Genomic DNA, 27625 nt, shown 5'->3' with positions numbered 1-27625 from the left:
ACTCTCTCTGCTCTTGACTGCAGATGTGATTAGTGCCTGGGGTCCCTCCCCTTTGACTACCTTCCTATGCTGGACTGTGAGCAGGAACCATGAGCTAAGATGAAACCCTTCTCCCTTAAGCTGCCTCTGTCAGGGTATTTTATCACAGCCACAGGAGTGAAGACTGGACACTAGTTCAGACGGTTTGGGAAGCCTGAATTCATGAGATGAACCGATAAAGTACATGAAAGGGAATAAAGGGAATTTAAAGATAAAATTACTCGTTCAGAAAGATAATTTTAGTAGAAAATGTAAATACATGGCGTATATAGATACCATTGAACTAAAAGCAGCTTTAACTTTTTTCTAGCAATATTTGCTTAAAATGTCCATTTTTTTCTATTCTGGTTTTCCCAGAATAAACATAAAAAATCAGCAATGGTAACAATAAAATAAAACAAATTAGAAGAAGCAAAAGAAAAGAGCAAGCAGGGGCCGATAGCACATTTTCTTTACATGAGCAGAAAGTTTTGAGCCTTGCTCATTCCGTGGACTTAGGACTACAGCTCTCTAGCTATTCCTGCGGGGTTACTCAGCTGCACAAAGGATGCTCAGTTCTAGGTAGGGTTCCCATACTCCTAAATGTTGCTTTATTTGTGTTTTCTAAGATTTGGCTCTAGAAAATGAAAACTTTCCATATTTTGCAGTTTGAAAGTTAGGCATATAAAAATCTTAAAGCAAATGATCAACTTTAAAACAAAATCATACTTAAGATGCAAAGCCAAATCTAGTATTACTGGAGGAAAGTGATGCCTCTTCCCCACAAAGGATTTGTAAATATTGTTCAAAGGGCATATGCAGAACATACAATACATGATTGTACTGAATGAAATAAATTCATTGATATGTTTGAAACAACACAGATAAGTGACTTAGCCTTAATATTATGATTTGTGAGAACGCGGACATAGGAACAGCACTGTAAATAAAATGTTCTCACACGTAAATGAGCATTTCATCACGTGGGGAACCAGCGGGGGGGGGACTTACAAGACTTTGCGAGCGGTGGATTTTAGATTGTGGCAGGTAGAGACGTGGGTCTATCAGCTCAGTACAGCACAGGGGAGTGTGGGAAGCCCAGCAGGGGAAAGATACACGGAGAAAACAGTGGAGTGGGATTAGCTAAACCGGAGAGGCAAGCCTTGACTTCTCCCCACTGTTTTGTCGAGTGTAGAGAGATAATCTGCCAAGACTGCAACTTTCTCGTATGAAGACGTATGTGTGGCTTATTCATACGTGAGGGTGGATATGCCCGTGTGGCGAGTCCAGGGGTCAACATCAGTCAGGTGGGGATGTCTTCTCCTGTCGCTCTCCCTCTTGTTTTCTGAGGCAGCGTCTCCCACCGAACATGGAGCGCACTGACTTAGCTCGACTGGCTGGCTGGGCAAGCTTCTGAGATCCTCCTGTCTCCGACGATCAGTTTTAGGATTACCGCTGTGAGCTTCTGTGCCCGGCTGGTACATGTGTGCTGAGCATCCAAACCTGGGCGTCATGCTTGCCCAGCAAGCAATTCCCCCACCGAGCCAATCCTCAGCCCGTGATTCATTCTTGGCAGCTGTTGGGCAGGCATTTCATTTTTGAAGTGTTATACCTTGAATTTTGCTTATTACTTGCACGGACTTGCAGCTGTATCAAGTTCCCTCCCTTAAAAGCCTCCGTGTCTTGAACACTGTTTCTTTCCTGGCGTATGGAACTTACAGTTGATAACTTACTAGTTATTAAGCTTTACCTCACATCAGCTCAGATCTAAGCAAGTACGGTAGTCATCGCACTATTATCACCACTATGGGGATACAAACGATGACATCGTCTACTGGGCCAGCTTGAGCAGGAATCCACACTCTAATGTCAAGACACCCTGAAGAAGGCAAGCGTTGAAGAAAACCTCTGAAGCATATGGAGAACTTTCTGTGTGTTGAGAGGGCATGTATGCATGTGCACCACAAGGTTAATGTCCAGAGGTGGGGAACACATTTAGCCAAGCAACAAAGTAATTTTGGTCAAAATTGCTTGCTTGCCTCGATTATAGTCATCAGCAATGCATCTTTAAGGGTTCAAGTCTTGGGTCTCATGGCAGGAAGCAAACATCCATGGTCTCAAATAGTTCACTGTTTAGTTGAGATCAACTAGGGGGCACACGTGAAGTCCAGAACTTCTGAAATTCCTTTCTCAATAGCTAGTTAGTATGTGAAATTTCAATACACTAAAACTTCTTCAGCAAAAAAGAATTTTTCTCTGGAGAAACTATTTCTCCCATTTGCAGCATTCCTGAATTGCCTGTGGTTCTTTGTGTGAGCTTGAGACCCAGAGCACACTAATTATCAAATGATCAGCTCTAAAAGCATACATGAGTAACATTATACACACCAAACAGGTTACATTTAAGAACATGCATTCATACACACACACACACACACACACACACACACACACACACACACACACACACAGAGGCTGGACACTGGTAGTGTGCATCTGTAACTCCAGCACTGGAGTTGGTGATGGGTGTGGACAGCTGTATCCCTGAGCTCATTGGCTGATCACCCTATGGGGTTAGACAGTTGGAGGTTCCTGAGCTCATGAGCCAACCACCCTATAGGTGTAGACAAGTGGCGATACCTGAGCTCATTGGTCAACCACCCTATGGGTGTGGACAGCTGGATCCCTGGGCTCACAGCTGGATCCCTGGGCTCATTGGCTAACCACTCTATCTGAATTGATGAGTAAGAAACCTGATCTCAAAAAAATAAGGTGGAAAGTAGTCATAGAGAGAAGTACTTGATTTTGAGCTCTGGTTCCTACACACATGTACACAGACATGCAAATGCCTAGCACGTACATGTGATTCACAGGAGTGCGTACATATATACAAAACACAACCCCACTCCCATAAGACTACATTTAAGATGCTCATGTTTTAATCAGAAGTGTCATTGTTTTCATTCATTGTCAACTTAAGAACAAAGTTATATAAGTTAGAATTTTAAGATGATTTCATTATAACACGTATCTGATAAGCACTGCATTTTTTTCTGATATCAGCTAATACTTTATTATCCTCTGAGATATGACCTCATTGGCCTCTTTCTCCCTTGAATTCCTGGCTAGCAAACATTTCTTGACTCAGCTAATTTCAACCATAGAGAACACCATGGTGCCAATTAACCGCTTCCTTTAGCTAGTATTCCCATACACCTACTTGCTGTCAGGTCCCAAGGGAATGAGTGGGGGCTGAACCGGCGCCTGTGCTCCACAGTCTTGCACAAGGGGGCTGAAACTGAAGGGAACAAAGAATTTTTGTTTGTCTTTCTCTCCACACAAAGAGAATTTCCTCTCGTCAGCCCATTCAACACAAGTGTTCATTTATTATACTCTATGCAGAAGAACGTCTGTCTTTACTGTGTGTGGACTCCACCTGGGCTGCCAGTAGCTGTGGCTCTGCAGTGAAAGAAAGAAGGACCAAACAGTCATGTAGAGCTTGTAGCAAGTGACTGAAACACTTAGAGCTGCCAGAGGCCAGCGACACGACTCAGCACTAGGATATTCTATTGCCGGGAGACCTGACAATCAGAGGTCAGGAAAGCTTTTCTGAGCATGTGTCTGGAACCAGGGGTAAGAAGGACGACACACAGGGAGGAATAGTGTAAGAAACGGCGCAGAATTGAGAGCGTGGCGCAGTTTGAAGATGAGCAGTGTGGCTTGGCCGAATTACACGGTGTCATAGGTAAGGGGTAGTGATGCTAAGTCCTTAACTTACAAAAGCTCCGTCTGCCTTGACCGAGGAGGAGACTCAAGTCCTTAGAGAGCAAAGCATTTGCTCAAGGACTGCTGCTTTAGAGAATGCTCCCCACTGGAACTGGCGTCATCTCCTCCTGACGGAGAGCTTCCGGAGGAAGCTCTCCTCTCAGGCCGAACGCTTAGGGGACCGGTCCAGGCTAACAACGTGGAGTCAGTAAATATTTGAAGAGGGAGGGGCTGATGAGGACGGGAGGATGTAAGGAGGGGAAATGCTAACGTTCCAGAAGACAACTCAGTGATTGAGGGTCAGAAGGGAAGTGACCAAAGGACAGAGAAGAAATCTGGAATACAGATAGATAGTGGTAAATATCACACAAGACAAAGAAGAATATTCTTCATGAAAGCTGGAGTAGCCGAAGGCTGCAAAGATGTCATTTGAAACAAATATCAAAAAGGGACACTGAGTTGGCAGTTTTGAGGGTACACCGACTTTGAAGAAGAACACACCTATTCAGCTGGAGATATCAGTTTCCAGGGGACTAAGCAAGGGATTGAAAGGAAAGAGGGGTGAAGCTATAATAGGAGCGAATTCTAGAAGACTAAATGTTAAAGGAAGAAGGAACTAGAAAGGTCATAGGGTATCAGAAGGTGAGAAAGCTACTTAAATAAGGATTCCTGGTATTTTACTAAATTTTAGACAAAGGTGAAGGATCTTAAGCAAATGGAAAAGAAAATTAAAACCGGTTATAGAAAGTTCTAGTATGGGAAAACATGACATTAAGAATTCAAGCGAAAGTCTAGAAACTAAGATAGCATTCTTACTTTCAATGATTGTAATTTTGGATCAGAGGAAAAGTGTAAAAATTAAGTTTCTAAGATTTGCCATCTTCTGTTTTATAATTGCATAACGTCAACAGAGGAGAACATCCTCAGAAGACGCATTCATTTTTTGTGTGTGTGTGTGTGTGGTTCTTTTGACTACATGTGTGGCTGTGCACAGCATGCAGACCTGGTGTCCGAGGAAGCCAGGGAAGGGGCTGAATGCCCTGGGGCTGGAGTGGGCACCGAACCCAGGTCCTCTGCCAGAGCAGCAAATGTTCATGACCTCTGACCTATTCTCCAGCCTCAGAAGCCACTTTTCTGAGTGTCATCTAACGCTGGTGTGTTTCTGCTCACCCTCTTTAAACCACACACCTTTCGTCAATTTAAAAAGGTTTTCTCTCAGTTTAACTCAATTCTTCACCAGTTCTGGAGGAAACATATTCATTTACCTTTCAAAGTACTTGCATTTCATACTAGGACCGATCCTTATTATTCCTTATGTCTCAGGCCAACCAAGCTAACTACAGCCAATTATTTCTAAACATAAATGTCACAGGCAGTGACAGATTTCTCTCCAACTTTTGTTTCAGCTTTTTTTTGGGTGTCTTCATCACAAGTAATATATACCATTTAAAATAAAGTAAACCTTCTATAATAAAATATTAGGAGATGTATTTTATCCCTGACTTGGGTATCAACTTACATTTTCTCCATTCTTATTATTAAAGGACCTTTAATTGTTAAGATTTTGTAAAAAGGAAACGTGTATTTTTTTGAAATAGGAACACTAAATAAAAATCACATTAAAAATTTCCCTATTATATTGTTCTAGTTATATGAATATTTTGCCTGAATGTATGTATGTTCTGTATGATGTATGAATGAATGTATATATGTATTATATATACTGTATGTATGCATGCATATATTTATGTACTGTATGTATGTACTGTATGCATGTATGTATGTATGTACTATATACATGTATGTATGTACTGTATATATGTATGCATGTATGTACTATATGTACATATACATGTGCTGTATGTATGTACTGTATGCATGTATGCATGTACGTACTATATGTACGTGTGCATGTACTGTATGTATGTACTGTATGTATGTATTACTATATGTATGTATTACTGTATGTATGTATTACTGTATGTATGTATGTATGTATGTATGCTGCCTGCAAAGGTAAGAAGAGGACATCAGAGCCCATGGAAGTGGAGTTATGTGGAGGCTGTGAGTTGCCACAGGGTGCTGGGAACCAAACTCATGTCCTTTGTAGGAACAGCAAGTATCCTTAACTGCCAAGCCATGGCTTCATTCCCGTAAGACAAAAAATTCATATTTCGCCTCTAAACGTGATGCTGGGGCGATAGCTCAGTTGTGCAGGCATGAGGACCTGAGTTTGATTTCCAGCGTCCATGTAAAAAGCCAGGCGTGTCTGAGCATGTCTGTAACATCAGCCCTGGAGCGCAGAGACAGGCAATTCCAAAACACTCCTGGGCAAGCAAGCCTCGTGACAGAGGTGGACTGCAGCTCAGTGAGATACAGGGACTCCTGGAGGGCAGCGGCACAGACCACAGGGCAGAGAATGATGCTTACGTCCTGTTCTGGCTCCCAATGCATGCACTATGACACATGCCCTTACCCTCCACACCACACATAAAAGTAATAAATAAAAAATAAAAATGACACTAAAAGCTAACCTTAACATGAAAACATCCTTTGGATGTAAATTTTACCATAAAACTACAAAATGTTGTTCAAGAGACAATGAATGTTTAAATGAACAGAAGTTGAGAAAATGTCTCTTGACTATAAGTGTAAAATAAGTTAGTGTCATACGTGTGAAAAACAGTATGTATTGTAATTTACCTTAAAAACTTCATTACAAATAAGACAAAGCATCTCCATTCTATTGTCACTGAAATTTATCAGAGAATAAGAACATATCTTTGGCTGAAATTTGATCACTATCTCTGAGACTCTTATCTATTCAAATCCATCTTTCAAACTAACACGGAGAAATCTGCTAGACTTTCTGAAGGCCAACAAGAGAACAAAACAGAACCCCTCTAAAGCTCACCCTACATTTTTTCAAGAATAAATATTTACTACTCATAACGACTCATTTATGCTTGCAAAGTGCCTTTTGTGGAAGCTGTCTTGCATTTGCCTGATGATAATTGCACAAAGAGAAGTGGTTCCTTGCCCTCAACAGTTCTGAGCAATTTCTTACACGAGTCGGACAACAGGATTTGCAGGCACCGCATGCAAATCCCACTGTTCCTCAGGTGCCTGGAGTCAGCAGGTCTACACCAGAGCTGCCAGACCCGTTTTAGTGAGCTTGGTAGGATCGCTCTACAAAGCTGCAGGAAAAAGACTGACCGCTGCCTGTTCTCTTTAGCAGGGGTGGACCCAAGAGGATGCCCTCTGGGTTCACGGTGGTAGCAGAGGACTAGCCAGTGCTTTCAGACAGCATTGCTCTCAGGTCTTCCGTGTGCTTGGAAGAAAAGTGGGCTCGAGGTTACAAAAAGATAGAACAAAATTCAATAGTGTCAAAAACCCTACACGAGAAGGGTGTGCCAGAAATGACACGCTCAACATCACACCACACAGCTTTAAGTGTGGACCTGAAGAAGTTACCAGTTCCCCTGTTGTGGGCATTGGAGTTATTTCTAAATGTGTGTGCACACGCAGAAGCACTTGTATATGATATGATTTTACACCATGTCAAGGATCATCACAGTTTAAGCCTTGGACAAGGAAAATAAGAGTGGATATGAGGACAAACTCTCAGGGAGCTGTCATGTTATCATCCAGCGTCTAGACAAGACTCATCAGTTTGAACTAAACCCATGCACACCCTATAGAAGATGGAGTAACTCTTTGTAACAGGTAAGCAACCCTGTTCACTGTTACAGTTACACTTTCCTTACCTCCTTGGACTGTGCGAGTAGCTTTATTTTGAATTAGTTTACATATAAAATTTCCACAACTGTTTATTCATTGGCCGCTAGAAAAAATACTATTCATTTAAAAGCATGCCAACAAAGACTGGATTTAGAATACTTGCTTAGCTAATATTTGTGCGTCTAGACAATGTTTCAGTCATAATTTCCTAACATAAGTTTTTTTTTCTACCACCATCGTGATGAAAGGAGATCTTGAAAATGCTAGACATTTAGCACTCTTCTCTCTTTTTACATGTGGAGGTCAGAAATAACTTGGGACAACATGCAGGAGCTGGTTCTCTGCTACCACGAAGGGATCGAACACAGGTCCTCAGGCTTGGCAGCAGGTGCTTTCACCTGTGGAGCCAACTTGCCGGCCCTTGCCCTTGTTTCTAGATCCCAAGTTAATCGACCTTGCAAAGACTGCACCGCTGCGCTGGAGCGTCGCCTCACTGGGCAGAATGTGAGGGTCAGGCGACGGCCATCCAGTGAGACTGTGCTTGGCCTGTGGGAGTTAGGTGAGCCGCTCTTTGGTCCAGTGCAGTGGTCGGCGTTTTTCTAGTCTATAAACTACATGAAGTGAGAAGTGAGCATCTTTTGTTCAAAATCATGCCTGCCACCGTTTTTATTGTGTAGACCGCGCTCCCCGAACTCTACGTTACTTAGGTTCCTCAAATGCTCATTTTACATGGAGGGAGTAACAACTGAAGTGGGGTGACTTTGCTCCTAGCTAAATGCTACGGCAGATTAACGTCGCCTGACCCCATCATTTCACCCTTCCTCCCTCCATCTAGATACTCTGCGCACACGTGACTATTCTGACACACGGGTCAGAATAGTCTGCTTCTGTAAAGGACCATGAGATGGTGATGCTGCTGTATCACAGCCCAGTGAGTATCGAGGAGATGAAAGACCAAGATATAAAGGAATATTAATGTACTTCTGTGCTCTGGCAGAGGTCTGCGTTACTCACAAACGGGTTACTGAGTTAGTATTGATTCCTAGTGTTTTAATTTTGGGTGTGTTTGTGATCTATGGGTACAAGTACGTGTGTGGCTAGCCTAAGTATTTGGCATCGTGCATTTTCCTGCCCTTTACCTTGATGACCAGGACAATAATTATAAATATTGCCTGTTTTTCTGGATCTCAGAAAACTTGGAACTTTAGGTTGATGAGCACAAGCTACGGGAGTGGTCCTGATGAAAACTGACTTGAGATACTTCACTCCCTCTTCTCCTGACCTTATATCTCTTCCAGGAAGCAACACTGCATAGGTTTTCTATCTTGGAAAGTATTAAGGGAATAACTGAAAGATGAAAATAGCTGTATGTAAATGTATTTCTTATCAAAGGGAGAGATTGGAGGGGGAGAATTATCTAAATACATATTACTTATGTATGAAATGATCAAAAGTAATTGAAAGAAATAAAAAACAAATGTTCACATCTGCCATCGGTGGGCTTCCTGACCCCAGGTTCTTATAAAGTATCTTGGCCTCACCACTACATTAAGACAATGGCTTCTAACATTGTCAGACATGCACTGAATGCGTGCCCCTTATTAAACATTTTTCCCTGGCTTTTTGAACAATTTACAAGCCAAGTTCAGCTGAAGATAGTAGAAGTCTTTTATTACTGGATAACAGATAGAGCTACCAATTAAAAACCAACTTTTAAAACAATCATTGAAAGTGGTGGCTCACAATGGAAACTCCTGAGATTGAGCAGGAAGATTACCATGAGTCAAGGTTAAGTCCCAGGCCAGCCTGAGCTATGGTGTGAGACCTTATTTCACAACAAACAGTGTTCAATCAGTGACCCCGTAGGAATATGTAAACGTGGGTTTGAGTCACTTTCCAAATACTGTATCTTCTTTATAAAAACAGGGATAACTGCCCAAGAGAACATAAAAGGAAAATTTAAAAGTGGCATGCTGTGCACACTGTTTAGCCAGAGGCAAACACTCTCTGCATGCACAATGACACAGAATCCTGAAGGTTTACTATTGGATGACATTTTAATTCTGCTCTTTAAATTTGCCTTTAAAGTTTGAATAATAGCAATAACAATAGCCATTTGTGCTAACATTGTTGTAAACTGTTGAGTCATAATCATTTAAGAATTTTTAATAATCTAAAATATGAGTAATGTTAAACCACTTAAAAATAAGGACAGAGGCCAGGCGTTGGTGGCGCACGCCTTTAATCCCAGCACTCGGGAGGCAGAGGCAGGTGGATCTCTGTGAGTTCGAGACCAGCCTGGACTACCAAGCAAGTTCCAGGACAGCCTCCAAAGCCACAGAGAAACCCTGTCTCAAAAAACCAAAAAAAAAAAAAAAAAAAAAAATAAGGACAGAGAATTTAAGGTGGGGCTGACAAGACAGCTCAGCAGGAAAAAGCGCTTACTGTGGTACCCAAGTTCAACGTGGGGGAAGAGAGAGCCTAGTCTGCAAGGTGTCCTCTGACCTCCACAACTAAAGTACACACGCACACACACTCACACTCACACACTCACACACACACACTCACACACTCACATACACACACCACACGCACGCATGCACACACCCATAATTAATAAGTAAACAAATGTAAACATTTGAAAACACCCAACCTACAGGCATGCATTGCTATAAGGCATCTAAGTGGAGGATGGGGAGGCAGCATGGCCCAGAGTTTGAGAGCCTCTTTTGCAGTGAGGTTTACTTTTCAACAGGACACATTGTTTAGCTGGTGACAGTTTCAAGTGTTTAGACGTTAACTTGACCACAAGTAGAGGTGTTTCCTGCTTCACCTGCTACAGAAACTCGGAGGAGAGGAGGCATGGGCTCCGTCCTTCTGGGATGCTCGGAAAGAGATGCTGTCTGGGATTCAGCCTGCCCTGGGATGCTGACTCTCCGAGTGAGGCTGCTGCTCACACCTTCACTGTCTCTCCATCCTGGTTTCCAGTCACTCACTACTCGCCATCCTCCAAACAAGTCGTTCATTCCCTTCTTGTTCTCCTGTTCAATCATGAGGTGCTTTCACACATGACTAATACGTCAAAGTGTCCTTTGCCCTCAGTGGGGCAAACCCACAAGTAATGTGCTGACAGCTAGCTACTTTTGGGTCACAGCTCCTTTTCTTAACAGGCAGGACAGGCTTGCTCCTCTTTGGAAAGGCTCTGGGAGTAATTACAGAAGCTTGAAGTTCCCTAAGGCAGGAGGGCAGGAAGCCACACGCTAGATTTCACCCTTAAATTATAAGTATTGTCCAGTTGGGAGGACACAGACGACATACAATGTCAGATGCATTAGTAGAGAGTTCTTCTCCACTTATACCGCTCACCCAGGGGCGTGGCTTTTAAAGAATACAGCACAGAGCTATAGTCCCAGGGATCTTCTGGAAGAAGAGCTAAGCATTTGCATCTTGAATTTTCTCTACTGATAACTACAAGAGGCATTCAAAACCCTCCTAAGAAATTTGAGCATTAGTTACTGGAAACGGACCTTATTAAAGTGTCTTACTTGGTCATTTTGCCTTTGCAGAGCTCAGACAGATGTTATGACTAAGTTTTTGTCAATCAAACATATGTTAAACATATTAACCGGGCTTCTCTAGACCCACATTTCCTAAGCTTTTCAATTGAAAAAGAAAACAATGACAATGCCCTCTCCCTCCCCTGCCCAAACCAGTGTCCACAGTTTCTTCTGTGAGCTCTTAGCTTACCTGTGGCTCATGTTGTTCTAATGAGTATATACTAAAGAGCGAGCTTGGAGAAAGTATTGCTTCTCATATACAGATAAGCTAAATATTCAAAAGTACTTTTCACACTGGCTACTTTTTAATTTTAAGAAGAACAAAATACTGTATCCGTTCAGCAGGCTAACTTTGGTTATTAATTACACATGTAAGAAAAAGTAGAATTTTGTAATTTGTAATAATATCTTGTGACAGTGTTTCTAGTTTTCATTTCATAAGAATAAGAACCCACAGGTGTTATTGAGGTTAACATATTTCTTAAATAAAAGTTAAAAAATATTAGATATTTTGCCTGGTAGTGGTAGCGCACGCCTTTAATCACAGCACTCCGGAGGCAGAGGCAGGTGCATTGCTGTGAGTTCAAGGCCAGCCTGGTCTACATAGTGAGTTCCAAGACAGCCAGAGCTACACAGAGAAATCCTGTCTCAAAAACAAAACAAAACGCCCCAAATTATTATATATTATACATTTATGTAAATTACAATTTTAAGTGACTAGAAAAGTAGGCACGTAGAGGCAGCAAATCATGCTGAGTAAAACATAAAATGTGGAAATCAGAAAAAAAGCTCAATTTTCAACACAAAGGAGCTCATTAACAAGGCTATTCCAACAAGATGAAATTAGATAACTAGAAAGTCTAGTCACTAGGAGAATGGTTTACTGCCAGAGATTAGCCCAGCTCTCCAGCAACCAGACTTGTTCAGTGTAATTATTCCAGTTAGAACACTGCAAATTTCTACACAATTAATGGTGACATTTTCCCTATTTGTGGCTAATTTTATCCATTTTCTGCTATTATTCCATTGTCTTAAGTCACATTGTGGTAGAAAAGCTAACAATTGTGGATTAAAAAAATCACTAAGTTGCTTAAGTGTCATGTGGACCTAACAAAATTTGATAGTGTGCATTATAGAAAAGAAGACATAATTTGGGATCATCAGTTTAGGGACATAATACAAAAATTTTATAAAAATTATAAAGAATTCCAATAATAAAAGAATATACTTATGTTTTAATAAACAAACATAGGTGCACAATAAAAGCCATTGGTTTTTTTTTTACTTGCCAGTGGGTTAAAACATAATGTAGCTCAATTTTAAGGAAAGTAAGTATTAACAAAATTCTCCCATTTGATATTTTTCATGATTTTAAAATCATGGAATATGTCATGAATCCAGATACATGCATAGCATACAAACTCAGAGCGTATTTAAAAACAAATACACGCATGATCATGCTGCAAGCTAAGAGGGGGGGCTTTGAACGCCACAGGCAAGTAGAAACGGCTTGTGAGAAGCTTGTAACAATCATAAATTTCAATGTACACAGTTCAATAGGGTAGAGAGGGAGCTATTCAAGATTGGATGGTCTTCTCCACAGTACGACACACAGAAGAGAGGATGGCCAACTCCGGAGTACTACACGGAGTTCCAGAAGAGAGGATGGTCAACTCCAGAGTACTACATGGAGTTCCAGAAGAGAGGATGGTCAACTCCAGAGTACTACACAGAGTTCCAGAAGAGAGGATGGTCAACTCCGGAATACTACACAGAGTTCCAGAAGAGAGGATGGTCAACTCCAGAGTACTACATAGAGTTCCAGAAGAGAGGATGGTCAACTCCAGAGTACTACACAGAGTTCTAGAAGAGAGGATGGCCAACTCCGGAGTACTACACAGAGTTCCAGAACAGAGGATGGTCAACTCCGGAGTACTACACGGAGTTCCAGAAGAGAGGATGGTCAACTCCAGAGTACTACACGGAGTTCCAGAACAGAGTATGGTCAACTCCAGAGTACTACACAGAGTTCCCGCTTTTCACAGCCAGGGCATTTGCTCTGAAAAGTCTCTCCTAGTGGTTTGTTTACGAGCCTGGCTTAGAGTAAAGCTACAGAACTCCCACTTCACATCAGGGTACTAAAAACTTCTGACGGGCCTTTCAAAGGAGGTCTCTGGTTTTTCTGCATATAATTAAAAAGAAGAAAGAAATGATGCACTAAGAATTAAAGAATGGCCGGGCGGTGGTGGCACACACCTTTAATCCCAGCACTCGGGAGGCAGAGGCAGGCGGATCTCTGTGAGTTCGAGGCTGGGCTGGACCGATAGCCTCCAAAACAATACAGAGAAACCCTGTCTCGTAAAACCAAAAAAAAAAAAAAAAGAATTGAAGAATGAGTCACAAGCTAAAAGTTTTATGCAATCAATAATCAGGGAGGGGGAAAGAAGGGAGGGGAGTGAGGCGGTTTAGTAGGTAAAGGTGTTTGCCCTTGCTTCTAATCCTGACCTCCTGAGTTTGGCCCAGGGCTCGCACGTGGTGGAAAGAGAGAACAGCTCCTGCAAGATGTCCTCTGACATCCACACGCTCGGTGTTGCCCCTACCCACCCTCCATACACAAAACAAATAACTGTAATAAAACAGTTAAGAACCCTGACTGCAAGGAGTATAATGTCACACCAGTTCCGCGGCTGGAGAAGAGGGTGGCAAGTCTCACTGAATTACTCAGTATGTCATCTTTCACACTCATTGTATAGGTTCGGGTATACTTATGCCAAAACATCCTCTTTTAAGTACATGGATGCGGGCATTTACTTATTCACCCATTTTTTTTTTAACAAAAGCTCATGAAGGAGCTACATTGAGTCAGTCAGAGAAAAACAAGCTGCTTCCAGAAAACTAAAACTTCAGCATCACTGCATCAGTATTATTGCTCCCCCCAAAGAAAAAAATCAGTGAAACACAAGTAGCCTTCATTTCTGTAGTGATAACCACTGCGCAGATGAAACTTAAATTCTACATTTCCCTACCACAGTGGTACAAAAACGTAAATTGAGGAGAATCGTTAACTCAAAATATAAGTACTGTTGCTTGTTCTATCCCTCTCTAACCTAACTGTTTAAGCCCAATATAACAAGATGCATATATCTATTAACAAGCACATACATGTGTGCAAATATATTATAAATGCCATGCATTAGATGCAAAAACATCCATACATCACATATTTATATGTATGGTTTATAAAATAAACTGTTAACCAGTGAAATACTCTGTAAATGATAGATGATATTAACTGATGACTTTGAAAACATAATTGGAAAGTGAGATAACTATATATTATCTTAACAAGGATATAAAAATATCTCCCTATAGTTCTCACTTATTATTAAACTGAAAATTTCATTAAATATTTTATGGTTCAAAAATAAGATTTTATTTGTTCTTGCTATGTAATGTATAGAATAAAATCTTTTCATCAAGAAGGTATATTTCAATAAATGGTGGACAAAGCTTAATGATGTTAAAATATTATATGTAGGAGTCATGGACTCATAATCGCCATGCAAGAGTGAACTCTGAATAGTTTTGGAAGTGAGAAAAAAAAACATCACAGTACAATAGAGGGGTATAATTGGTATAGACAGCACTTTAGAAAGTTACTATTAGGTATGTATTAGATGCAGCCTGGTCTGTACACACACACACACACACACACACACACACACACACACACACACAACACACACACGCACACGACATAAGTGGAATTCTAGAATGATAAATTTTGATCTCAGTAACTAATGGTCCCAAGTCAATATGTTGATATAAGTATGGAAAATACAGAAAGTAGGTCATTTGTCTATTTCATATTTGTGTGCTTGGGCTGTTTTTATTTGAAGAGATTTTCCAAACAGTACAATGAATTACATTCCAAATAAGTGAAAAGTCAGCAAAAATGTTCAGTGTTCATAAGATTTATTGAATTATATAAACTATTTTATGGAGTCCTTATATTAGTGTCACTATTTGAGAAATAAATCTCATTTTATATTATTTGGATAAGTTTTCTGTTGCTGTATTTGTGAACTGTTGTTTGAGTTTTTAATTCCTTTCACAGTTTCACCCATCTGCTTATTTAACAAACCTTTATGGCTATTTTTAAGTTCTAAAGACTTCTTCTGGATGGTCCTAAATTTTATACCACAATTCTATACTTAAACACAGCAATAACAGAATATATTTTCACTTTAAAAATACAAGCTAAACCTAAAAGTGTAAAATTAAGGTATACCACTAAGTTTTAAGCACACCTGCAGAAATAAATTCCAAAAGTATTACATGAAATAGTTATATCTGAAGATTAAGAAACACTAATTCAAATGATTTCATTATAGGACATCTCAAAATACACATGAATTTTCCTATTTTTGACAGCATACACAGCAGTTCCTAAAGTCATCTGATCAAGGGCTCTCTCTCTCTCTCTCTCTCTCTCTCTCTCTCTCTCTCTCTCTCTCTCTCTCTCTCTCACACACACACACACACACACCACAAAAAACAACTATAATTTCATGGGATTAACTTTTCTGATAATAAACTTGAACAACACTGACTTAAAAGGAAAAAGGATGGTCTTTATGTTTCTAAGTATTAATACCCTCTACACTTAACCTGCTGACTGACTTTTTCTAGGAACTTTTTCATATCCCCATGAAAGGTTAAGAAATATCCCCAATAGAGGAACCAATGAATTTGTGCTTGAAAAGATGAAAAATAATTGAATAAATGTCCATTTGGGGCCTTATGCTCAGGCTGCATCAAAACTAGAAAATCTTCTTATCAAATACACTCCTCAACTATTCATTCATAAAAGACATTTTAGCTACACAACACAGGCCCATCAGCTCCCCATCATGGATGAGCGGGGGGAGATATCCCATTCCTCCTCAGGAATCTCAGGAAGCTGAAGGCTGAGGGAGGAGAGGAGTCATGTACCTCAGTGGTGGGCACTGGCATATGATGCCTACTCAGGACAATCGCCCCTGAGCCATTCGGTTAACACAGACAGCAGACAGACAGACAGTCAGACAGACAGAAAGACACACAGACAAGCAAGCAGGAGAGGGCCTTGGAGAAGAAGGGATCTGGTGGGAGGAGGAAATGGATGAGAGGAAAATGAGAGGAAGGGATGCTTTAATCAAAGAATAATATAGCCACGTATGAAACAATAAAGTAATAAATAAGATAAACGAATAAACTTTTTAATGTCTAGTCAAAAGGTATTAACAAATCATGACTTTTCTTCTGAGCAACTTTCCCTATGAAATCTACTGGAAGTCGTTTGGCTGGGCATGGTGGCGAAAGCCTTTTAATCCCAGCACTTGAAAAGCAGAGGCAGGAGGATCTCTGTGAGTATGAGGCCAGCCAGGGTTACAGAGTAACAGCCTGTTTAAAAATAAAAGCCATTTGCTTCTAGCCTCAGGCTATGCCATTTAAAGGCATGCTATAGACAAGTGGGAGAAACACTGGACTTACACAGCAAAAGACACGATCTTACCGATTTGAGGAAACTGTTACTGATTTGAGGAAACTGAGGGCATCGGGTAGTAACACCTGCTTCAGTGCCTGTCTAGAAATGTCCCCGTCCTCCCACCTTCCTTCCTTTAACTGAGCCAGGGCATCCAACCCTGCTCCTGCCCCTGCCCCTGCCCCCTGCCCCTGCCCCTGCCCCTGCCCCTGCCCCTGCCCCTGCCCCTGCTCCTGCTCCTGCTCCTGCTCCTCCCCCGGCTGCAGGTCTTCCCTCTCTCACTGTGCCTTCTTAGTCCTCCCTTGGGGGCGCTGACTCTTCAGACCCCTCGGTCTGAGCTCTCGCTTCTCTCCAGAGTGTGTGACAAGCACTTGCAGCTTTGCCACACCCAGAAAATAGCATGGTGGATTAGTGACAGCTCTTATATTTAATTTGCTAAACTTTAGGAGCCTAGCTTGCTTGCTGGGGTTTTTGCTGTAGAGAGTGTGCAAGTGGAGGCCATTGATGGCATTGACTGGAAAGGATGAAACGGGCCTACGGCGGGACGGAAAATTGTCATCTGCTCTTGGAGACGCAGCCCGTGATTCTTTGCAACCCGAGAAAAGAAATACATAGAAGAATGAGAAAAGAAAGACACGAATGAAAACTGGAAGAAGCTAGCCTCGAAAGGCACGTAGGAACTGAAGAAAATAGGCTTGAAAAAAAGTTTGGACTTTTAATATCTACATACAGTACTTACTGAAAACATGTCTTCTTTCAGCACTTAAAACTAATATATTACAAACATCATCCTTTCAAAGTATATGAATCAGTAATTTTTAAAAATATTAGCAGGGTTGCGTCATCATCAACACTAACTACTTCAAAATCAACACCAAAAAGCAGAACGTTGTGACATTAGCAGTCACTCAGAGTCCTTTCACAGCTCAGCTGCCGCTAATTTACTTTTTCAAAAATAAAATTATTTCATTGTAACGGACCCACAAGTAAAAACATACACTAAGTTAGCCACAGAAGCAAACAGTGCATCTCAGAGAACATCTGTATTCTATACAAATAGAATACCCTATATTTTTATTTCAGAGATTTGCCTAGTCTGGACATTTAACACAAATGTGATAAGCAACATGACCTTTGTCTTTGGCAGTGATTTAAACCTTTACCTATCTGACAATGCTCCACATATTGCTCATTCAATATTCAATGAAGACAATTTTTATATCAAGTTTCACAATTTAAGAACTTCATAAAATTGCTTATGTCTCACGCTATCAATATAATGTTTAGATTTATGTTTTCTAAGAAGTAAGAATTTTCTTAATGTCCATGAGAGAACAATAGTTTAAGTTATGAAGGCAGAAATGGAGTTAGGAAAATGGACATGACTTAAGTGACTGTTAAAGAGAAAATCAGTAAGACTTGGAGATCAGAAGGAGGCAATTCTGTTCAGTGGAGAAAACTTAGCAAAGAACACCGCCCGGCTCTCCGGCCTGTGCAAGTCTAAGTGGAGGGTCGTCAGTCTGAATGGGGGGGGGCGTCAGACCCCTAGAGAGTGAAAAAGAGAGGAAGCTGTTTGTTAGGGATGCTTGGTTGGTGGGTTGGGAGGTAATGAAGACTCTAATTCTACAAACTGAGTTCAGCATTCCCTGTGGTAGATAAGAAGACTAAAGCTCTTGGCTGGAAATGAATGTCTAAGAGAAAGTTTTCTGTAGACTAAGCTAAAATGGATGAGTGTCATTAAGACGCAGCATCTTCAAAAAGCTTCCACAGCAGACGCAAGATTTCCACAAGCCATTCTTTTGACATTTAACTCAAATTCTGCAATTGAACGGGGAAACAAGGAAATACAAGGGACCGTCCTGCTTTCCTATCTGCAGGGCAGATATGGATTCTTACAGAAAGATGATCACAAACTTTTTCCAAAGTGGATAAATATCATTAAGAGCCAGCCAGCATCTTTAAAAAATCTTTCACGCTAATGCAAAGATAATTCTAAATGGCTGCCTTAAGGACTTCCACGAGCCACTTGTATTCAAGATTTACAGTGGTTGTCTAGTGGGGTCAATTACCATAGGAAAGAAACCAAAGCCTTCAGATTGTGAAAGAGGATGTAGAATTATCTTTAATCACAGATGACAAGATGTCTTATACAGACAGTCATGGAAAACTGTAGTACGCAAAAATCAATACGCAAAAATCAATCGTACTTACAGATCCTAGCATTGATTCATCACAGCACCAAAAACAAAATGTAAAGAGTAATTTTAGAAAAGTGTCTGAAAATTGCACTAAGAGTACAAATATAACTGCCAGAAAGTAAAGAAAGAAATGGTACAACATTTCATGTTTGTGAACTGTAAAATGTAATCTTAAAAATGGCAATAATTCTCCATGGTGGGAGATGGTTCTGCCCACGGGGCTTGCTGTATAAGTCCAATGGCTTGAGTTTGGTCCCTAGAATGCATGGGGAGGGGGAGGGGGAGAACCAGCTCCACAGTTCTCCTCTGACATGTGCCAGCATACACACAGCAATAGTATTTTAAATATTTACAGATCGTTTGTTTCTAAGTGTCAAAAACTTTCAAATTGACTGAACCCAACCTCTATCAAAATTCCAACTGCTTTCTTTGTTCAGAAACTCACAAGCTGATTTCAAGGTTTATTAGAAAACACAGTGTGTCCAAGGATTAGACAGACAGCATCTTCATCTCCTGGGGTAACCTGGTCAATACGGACATTTCTGACCCTACCCTAAATATACAGAATCACAATTGTGGGGATGGTGGTCAACCAACTATCCCTATTTCTTTTTCAGTTAAGTGTTATATGCGAGCATAAGATAGTGTTAGAATAAGACTCTATATTATTACAGGCAAGGTGTACTTTCACTGAGAAAGAAAAACCTAACGAAGACACATGGCACATGCCATTGGTGCAACTAAAGACAAGGGGATAGTCTTCACTGTCCTCTGAGATGATTTAGCATGGGAAAGCATTTTCAGAAAACAAACAAAAATGAATTTAATAAGCCAACTATTAAGTAGTGATGCATACACTCTGAAAACCCCTTCCCATTGACAGAGACATATTTAACTGTTCTTTGTGCTCTTGGCTAAGCACGGAACCAGACACCTCTTGAGTTCCTGACTCTAAGGTCTTCCCATCATCAGAATGACCAAAGATGTTTACTTTCCTGCTGCTGTCTATTGTGAGCATTCAGACTATGGGACAGAGTAGTCACTCACTGACAAGGTAAAAATACCCCCAAAGCTAAAGCCGGCAGCTAGACGGTGCAGAGTTAAGATGACAAGGCATGCATTTTAGAGTCCCAATCACAGTTGCTACATGGACTATTGCTGCTGGCCCTCTCCCCCTCTTCCTTGTCCTCCTTCTTTTCGTTTAGAACAGGGTTTGGCTCTGTGTTCCAGACTGGTCTCAAACTTGTGGCAACATTGCTGCCTAGGCCTCTCAGGTGTTGGGAGCGCAGGCATGAGTCACTGTGTCTAATATGCTTTCCCATTAAAAGTGCCGTAAGTCTGCTTCCACGTTTTAACTATAATATAAACTAAGATGTAAAATTAGTATCCCATCAACAATACATTTGTACAAATGTTTAAATAACAACTGCTGTCCTGCCTCAATAATTCAATAGTGTAAACCTCTCTTATAAAAACAACTAACCATGAAAACTTGAATCTATACTAATGTTTTCTCTCAAAAATTCCTATTGGAAGAGTAACCTTCATCAAAAAGTATATTTGTGCAGCATTTATAGAAAGAGTGCTAATAAAAACTTACAAAAATTTCTTTTTTGTTTTTCTGTTTAGTTTTGTTCTTCGAGATAGGATTTCTCTGTGTAGCCCCAGCTGTCCTAGAACTTGCTCTGTAGACCAGGCTGGCCTCCAACTCACAGAGATCTGCCTGCCTCCGCCTCCTAAGTGCTGTGATTAAAGGCGTGTGCCACCACTGCCTGGCAAGTTTCTAAATTTTTAATATTTGTCTTGTGTCCTCAGAATAGGACATGGAAGAATGGAGATGTGTTTGGACACAAAGGCATCAACGTGGTAGTTTGAAGAAGCATTCTTTTCATTGTTTTTCAATGACTCTCCCTTTTCCTGAAGCCTGTGCTTTCCAGCAGGCATACTGGCTAGGGTTTTTTGTTTTGTTTTGTTTTACTAAGAAACCATTTGTCCCTCCAGTGTAGAAATGTTTGATTTCATTTCTGTCTCAGTTATCAGTTTAATATAGGAGACGACATTTTCTAAATAAATATTGGCTGAATGAATGATTTCACTTTGTCTCTCAATATCTTATCTAGTCCTAATTTCTCCCTTCCCATATCATATAACATAATCAGAAAATTTGTATAATATACTTGTACCTTCTACAGTATAACATGTGCAATCACTAAGGTGATGGGAAAATTTTAGCAGATCTACATACATTTGTGTAAATATCAACACTCAATTATGAATGCTATCATTCATTAGTCAAAATATAAAAACCTTAAATTTAAGGAACCATTTTAAATTTAGTTTTGGCACCCATTTTCTTCTTAAATGTAGCAAATTTACTTTAGTATGACTCACTACAAATGAACAGTATAGTGTTGCACTGAAATATTATGCATCCTGTAACAAGGTATAATCATTGCAAAGATAATAGCAATCATAAAAGCATTTTTGTTTATTAAAGTCATTGTGGGAAGGTCTAGAATCACTATAAATATTCAATAGTGACAATTCCTTTTTCTTGGTAAAAATTGAATTCAAAATGGAAGAGATGAAACATGGCTTACTGTAGAATAAGAGAGTTTCCAATAATGCTGCATAAGAATTTAAGTTATCTTTAGTTTTTAAACAATCTATGATCGTAATATCAAGTAAAGAACACAAAGTTGCTAATAATAACCAGACATATTTTCACTCAGAATAAAGACAGATTGATCCCAAGAAATAAAAGCAAATTCAAGAATTTATGTTTTCATAATGAATGGGCAACATCAACATTTCCTTGTGAGCCATTGTAGCAGTTACTCCTTGCCACCTGAAGAAATCTAAGTTGCCTAGAGACACCAGCCTGGCCCTTAAAATGTACAGGTCCACAAGCATCCACAATAAATAGAGTACAAGACAATCATCTCTCTAGGAATACTCATCTCCCTTTCCCTCGTAAGATAAAGCGGTCTTTTTGTCCTGAAGAGGATGGTGATAGCAGCATTTAGAAGTGTTGAGCTTACATCGTAATAAACGTCCAAGCTTCTGCCCACCAAGCCAGGTAGACCAGTAAGAAACTGGCTGTAGGCCAACCTCAGTGGCTGAGTCTTCTCTGCACAGCACAGAGAAAACGCATGAGGCGCCTAGTTTGCTTTGCTCTTGGAGGGAAGTAGACTATCTCTCTGAAAGTTTTCCTCTGTGAATTAGCTGTGGCATGATCATCACTTCCACAAGTCAGGAAGTGGTTGTTTTAATTATATGATAACTCGATCAATGTGATTATCCACTTAGATATATAACAAAACAGACTTGAAATTCCTGGTTCAGGGTCAAATCACAAAACGCCCTTTGCTATAGGTATGTTCGATGTTTACTGCGTGCTATAAAGACCTAGCAGAGTACAGATACAGATGAGAGAAGAAAGGTGGAATTCTCAACTGAATGTTTACCAAATGGGAAAACTCCTATCCCAACTGTCTTCTCTTCATTTTGAGAAAAGCACAATATGAAACGGGGTTTTGATAGAATAATTTAAATTTGACACATAAACAGGTTTTGCTCCTCAAGTAAAATTTGTATAACATAAAAAAAATCAAATTCTGCGAGAAAACCTGATTGCTTCCAAGTGACATTACTTGCAAGCCTCATACTTAAATAGCTGTAATTAAAGCAAGCCCTTCGTCTTGAGATGGGCCGTCTGCCCCCCCCCACTCTGCTGACTCCGTTGAACCCTGCACACGCCAGGAGACTCTGTGGCTTCTGTTATGGGGGTAGCGATTGCTCTCATGCTTTACCGGACCAGCCCCCTGCTTTGCGGTCTCTCCAGATGGGCGCACTGTAAGAGGAGCACTGTCTAACTTGTCTGTTCTTCAGACAGACCTGGGGAGCTACCGTTTCCTTTCAGACTCATGGACCAGGCAGTGTGGTGCATGCCTGGAGTCTAAGGCAGGAGGGATATGAGTTTGAGACTAGCCTGGGCTAACCATAGCAAGTCCAGGTCCAGCTTGGGCTAAGAGTGAGGTGTTGTTTCAAACAACAAAACCAGGAAGAATAACAAGCACCAGACTGTGGAGACCACTGCCCCACTTTCTATCTCTTCTCGGAAAAATCCTAAGCCTCAAAGGAGACAGAGAGTTAATACGCCTTATCCAATTTTTGAAGTTTTTTTTCCTACTAAGCAATTATTTTTTTGTAAATTTAGGCCCCCGTAGAGTCGTATTTTTAAGACCTTCTTCTCCCCAAAAGCTTTCCACTCTTGTTAAGAGGATTTGCTTGTTCCCGTTTCACTCATCTCTAGGGGGGACCTGGGGAAAATGTACTGTGGGTTCCTGCCAAGAACACAAATTAAAACTAAAGTTGAATTTGTCGGTACACTCCCAGATCTAGTGGATAGAAGTCGAGGCTTCTGCAAGCCAACCCGATGGTGATTTGCAGCGCAGTCGTGGGTTGTGTTAGAAGAGAACACACACAGCACCACAGAGGAAGGATGAGGGAACTTTGAACACAAACTAATACTTAAGCCAAGGAGGGAAGCCACAGCACTGAGGGGAAGCGCCTACACAGTCAAGCGGCTTTACCTGTCGCCGTCGTCGTCTTGGGAGAGACTCCTCTGCAAGTGCTCTTCCTTCCATGGTCCTCTCTCTCCCCCTGGCTCTGGGGCATCTTGGGCTTTCCCCTCCTCTCCTGGTTCTCTGAGTCTCTCCTCATGGCATGCTTCTGTAATCTTGTTCCCTCTCCCGTCTTCACTAACCATCCCCTCCTTCACCTCCTGCTTCTCCTCAACTGTCTCTTCTGGCTTAGCCCCGCCTGGCCCCCCCTCCTCTACTCCCTTTGTCCTTTGAATGACACACAAATGGAAGGCATGCAAAGAAACATGAAAGAGAAAAAAGAAAAGTCAGGAAAACTTCGAGGGAAAGGAAGCAGAGAGACAACGAAAACAATCACATCTTAGGTGAAACTTAGATCGTTTGAATGTAGAGTGCATTTTCTCACTGTGCCCCAGAGATGTACTGGCAAGCCATACCTAGTCATGATGGTTTTAAAATTGTGCCTTTAGTTACAAAATGGCATGGGGAAGCAGGCTGGGTTTGCAGTCTCTCCATTAGACAGAGCTCCAATATTCACAAAGCAAAAAGACCAGAGGAAACCGAAAGCAAAACTAACGTATACTAAATTTTCTTGAGGTAGTAAAGAGTGTTTCCATGTCTTTATAATACTTTCAAGAGGGTAGGAAAGCTTCCTATTAAAAAATTAGTTTTTTTAAATTAATGAAATATATTCAACCAGAAAAAAAAACCTGAGATAACTATTTTTCAAAATCCTCAAAATGTTAAATTCACACCTTCAGTTAACTGTCATTTCAATTTAATGATGATCTAACCACCGTGGTTTGGTTTTTTAAGTTACAAGTGTGAAGATATTATTTCAAGTAATTAGGTACACAAAGCTGTCATCAGCTCCATAAATATTGACCAAGATAAAATGACACATAGAGAAGACCCCATTGCTTTTACAATATACACCAACACTACAGGAAAACATTTCATGTTTATGCAAAGGAAGAATTCCCTCTGGGATCGGCTAGTGGTTCCTGGCCAAGCGCCCTTACCTGATTTTTCTGTCTCCTCGCGGCCGCTCTGACTGGACGGACATGTAGCTTGTGCTGCTGAAACGAGAAGCGCTACTAGTCCTTGAAAGCGCGGATACGTCACTTACATCACTGTCCGAGGATTTAGTGGAAGCGGTATCCGCCCCTCTATGTGGCTCCCATCCTGATGGATACTGTTGACACAGACGGACAAACACGCAGAGGCTGTCAGTATCAACACGTAAAGCTGCTATTAGCTAGCTCCTATTTCAGCACTCTCTGTCCTCGGAGGGCACTGCGATACCCAACTCAGTTGCATATAAAACAAGACGGAACGGCAATTATCCTAAAACAAAAATTAAATTCCTATGAAACCTTTGCTTTTAGCCAAGTTAATTGCAGCGTTTTCACCACACCCCAATGAGGGCCGTAAAAGGTTTCAAAACATCAATGGCCTTGGGGAAGAACATTGGGCTGAAATCTGGGAAATAAACATTCGTCTTAACATTAAGAAGCACACCTCTTAAACTTCTGATTAAAGTTTGAAAGGAAACAATCTGGTCAAGTTGCCTCTGCAGCTACACAGACCAATCCTAGTAGCCATCAACATTCTCTGAAATCCACTGGGCATCACTGAAAACCTAAAGATAATACAAAATCTAATTAATGAAAACCTGACAGTTTTAGAAAAGCCAAGAAAAAAGAGAAGTTTAATTTCTGAGCAGTTGCAGGAGTTTTGATGAATCCTAGAAATATTAGAGAAAGCCATTATTATTTGCAACAGCCCAATCTTCCTGGAATTGAAATAATTAGATAGTTAAGTGGCACAGGCATGGTTCAAGGGATTCTTGTGCTCAAATATTCTGGTAAATTGAAAAGCAACATAAATAATTTATGTTAATGACCTATTCTCATAAGATACATTTAATGTTAAAACTAATGGACACAATTTAATTTTATTACTGACAACAAAAGATCAGTTGCCAAGAGTCCTTGAGCTGAAATTTGGAAGGAAGGAAGGAAGGAAGGAAGGAAGGAAGGAAGGAAGGAAGGAAGGAAGGAAGGAAGGAAGGAAAAATGTGGACCTTGGAGCCTGGAAACCTGGAGCAAGGGGAGACTCTCACAAGTTGAGCAAATTTGAGCAAATAACTTCTTCTTTAGTATTCTTATTTTAAAATGATAAGAATAATCATATTCTTGCATGGCTGTTTTGAAAATCAGAAACAATATGTATCTTGTTACATTGTGTTTAGTATAATGTAAATAAATGAAGTATTAATAATAATTACTGTGCTATTAATAACTGCATTCTTCCTTACCTGCTACTGAATCTTCCGTTATGCTCACTGTACACCTTATGCTAAAACACTCTTATTTTTAAGAATTATTATTTTATTAGTCTGTCTTTGAGAACTTTCTAAATATAGATGCAGACAAGTTTTGCAAAGCTTTTGAAAAATAGGTATTTTACATATATCACTAGCTGTGATTTGAAGACTTGTTACTTAATTAAAGAATCCGGCAGAAACAGTAGTTCAGCATCAATATTTGATAGATAGAAACATTTTGGCCAATACAATTGAATGGAAAGTGGACATAAATTAAACACTTAGAGTCATAGGACTTGTTTTGTTTCTTCTGGACTTTGCAATTTCTAGCTATATACATCTTTTTTAAAAACTGACTCTTCAAACGTAAAGTAAAGGAATTGTTTCTAAGATGGCATAAAACATTGATAATCAAATTCATTAATCTAGAAATGCATAATTAAATTAGGTGGCAACTAACTTTTATTGAGTTCACTTCACCTTTCAACTTTAATTATTTAAAAAATAATTAAATTATTCAAAACACTGAAGCCCCTTTTCCCAGGAAATGTCTATATAAAGGGGATGATGGTGTTTATTAGTAAGAATATAATTATTTATTTTTAGTTCACTTATTTGGTACAAATTCAGCTCATGATATTCTTTTTCAAATAAATTCATTTAAAAGTATCAATTTACTCATATTATTTTTATTGTATTATTTTAATAGGTAGATTCAAGATTTCCATTATGTATCCATCTGTGCATCTAAAGAATATATTTATATTTTCCACAAATTTATCTAAAGTACATTGACCTCAAGTTGAAACATATATAGAAATATTAATTTTACTCATGTATCTTTCAATATTTCAATTACAAGAAATGTTTTAATTGCTAAGTAGATATCAGTAGACATGGAACTGTATCTGGGGGACTTTATTTTCTCATTTGTATAATTTATAAAAAAGAGACTACCCGCTACCACTTATTTTGAGATATTTCATAATTAGATAGAAAAGCAGTCTAGCATCATATTCTTATTTGCTTTTCCTCATGAGACCATCATATGTGAATTCAAACGAAAAATGAAAGCTTTAACTGTAGCAGGAAGTGGAGGCAATAAGAGCCATTAAGCGTCAAGTTTCTTGAGTGAGACCAGAATCACCGATCTCAATTCTAGCCATATAATTTACTATGTCTACTTTCTTGAACCTATTGCTTTCATGAGTGTCTCAGTTACCAACTGTTACAAGCAGGAAAAACAACAAAGCCTTTCTGTTAGGCTTGTTGCAAGGGTTAACGGAACAATGTCTGTATCTAGCACTATATCTGACATGTAGCAAGAGTTTAAATCGCAGATGAGACCTTCCTCAACATTGTGTTTCTCTTAGCAGATAATGCATATGGCTGTTGCAAACTCAAGGCCAGTTCCGGCAACAAGACAAGCCTCTTCTAAAAGAAATTTGAATGGGACTCTCAGTAGTCTCCTAGAAGATGGCTGACGGTAGAGTGCTGTACCAGAGCACAAGGACATCTGTGAAAAGGGGTTGAATAGCACAGCTCGTGTCGAGAACAGGAAAAGCTAAGAGCTTGATGATGTATCTACTCAAGACTGCACCTTTCTGCTTACCATAGGGCTATATCTGCGTCTTCAATCGCAAACAGACATGCCAACTCAAGAATGAGAAACTTAAAGAGTGATGACAAGGAAATCAATTTAAAATTACATTATTCGTGTGTGTGTGTGTGCATGTGTGCACGCGTGTAATAGTGCCAGAGAGCAGACTCCTAGGGAAAGAGGCTATGAAACCATGATAATGACATACTAGACAAGATATGACCTCTGATACAACCGTGGCATGGCTGTTACGACAGTCAACCTATTGTTTTCTGATTGGACTTGA

General features: G+C 40.1%; 1 protein-coding gene across 49 annotated transcripts in view; it reads right to left on the bottom strand.

The window, feature by feature from the left end:
• Rims2 (regulating synaptic membrane exocytosis 2) overlaps positions 1–27625 on the bottom strand; it is a 394972-nt gene that overhangs the window by 72514 nt on the left and 294833 nt on the right. For 24 of the 49 annotated variants that reach the window (XM_040730506.1, XM_040730510.1, XM_040730524.1 and 21 more), the window contains 2 exons: positions 24433–24605; positions 3239–3316 (listed from right to left, as the gene is read on the bottom strand). The exons of 19 other annotated variants lie outside the window; for them this stretch is intronic. In XM_040730506.1, coding sequence (XP_040586440.1) covers positions 3239–3316; positions 24433–24605 — 251 coding nt within the window. The remainder of the gene's footprint in view (positions 1–3238; positions 3317–24432; positions 24606–27625) is intronic. 6 more of the 49 variants (XM_040730512.1, XM_040730520.1, XM_040730530.1 and 3 more) reach the window with 1 other exon arrangement.

The sequence above is a fragment of the Mesocricetus auratus genome, unplaced genomic scaffold, assembly GCF_017639785.1.
Source record: "Mesocricetus auratus isolate SY011 unplaced genomic scaffold, BCM_Maur_2.0 Super-Scaffold_100023, whole genome shotgun sequence".
In the NCBI taxonomy this organism is placed as follows: domain Eukaryota; kingdom Metazoa; phylum Chordata; class Mammalia; order Rodentia; family Cricetidae; genus Mesocricetus; species Mesocricetus auratus.
Note: the sequence above shows the minus strand (reverse complement) of the source record. Positions and strands in the feature narration are given on the sequence as shown.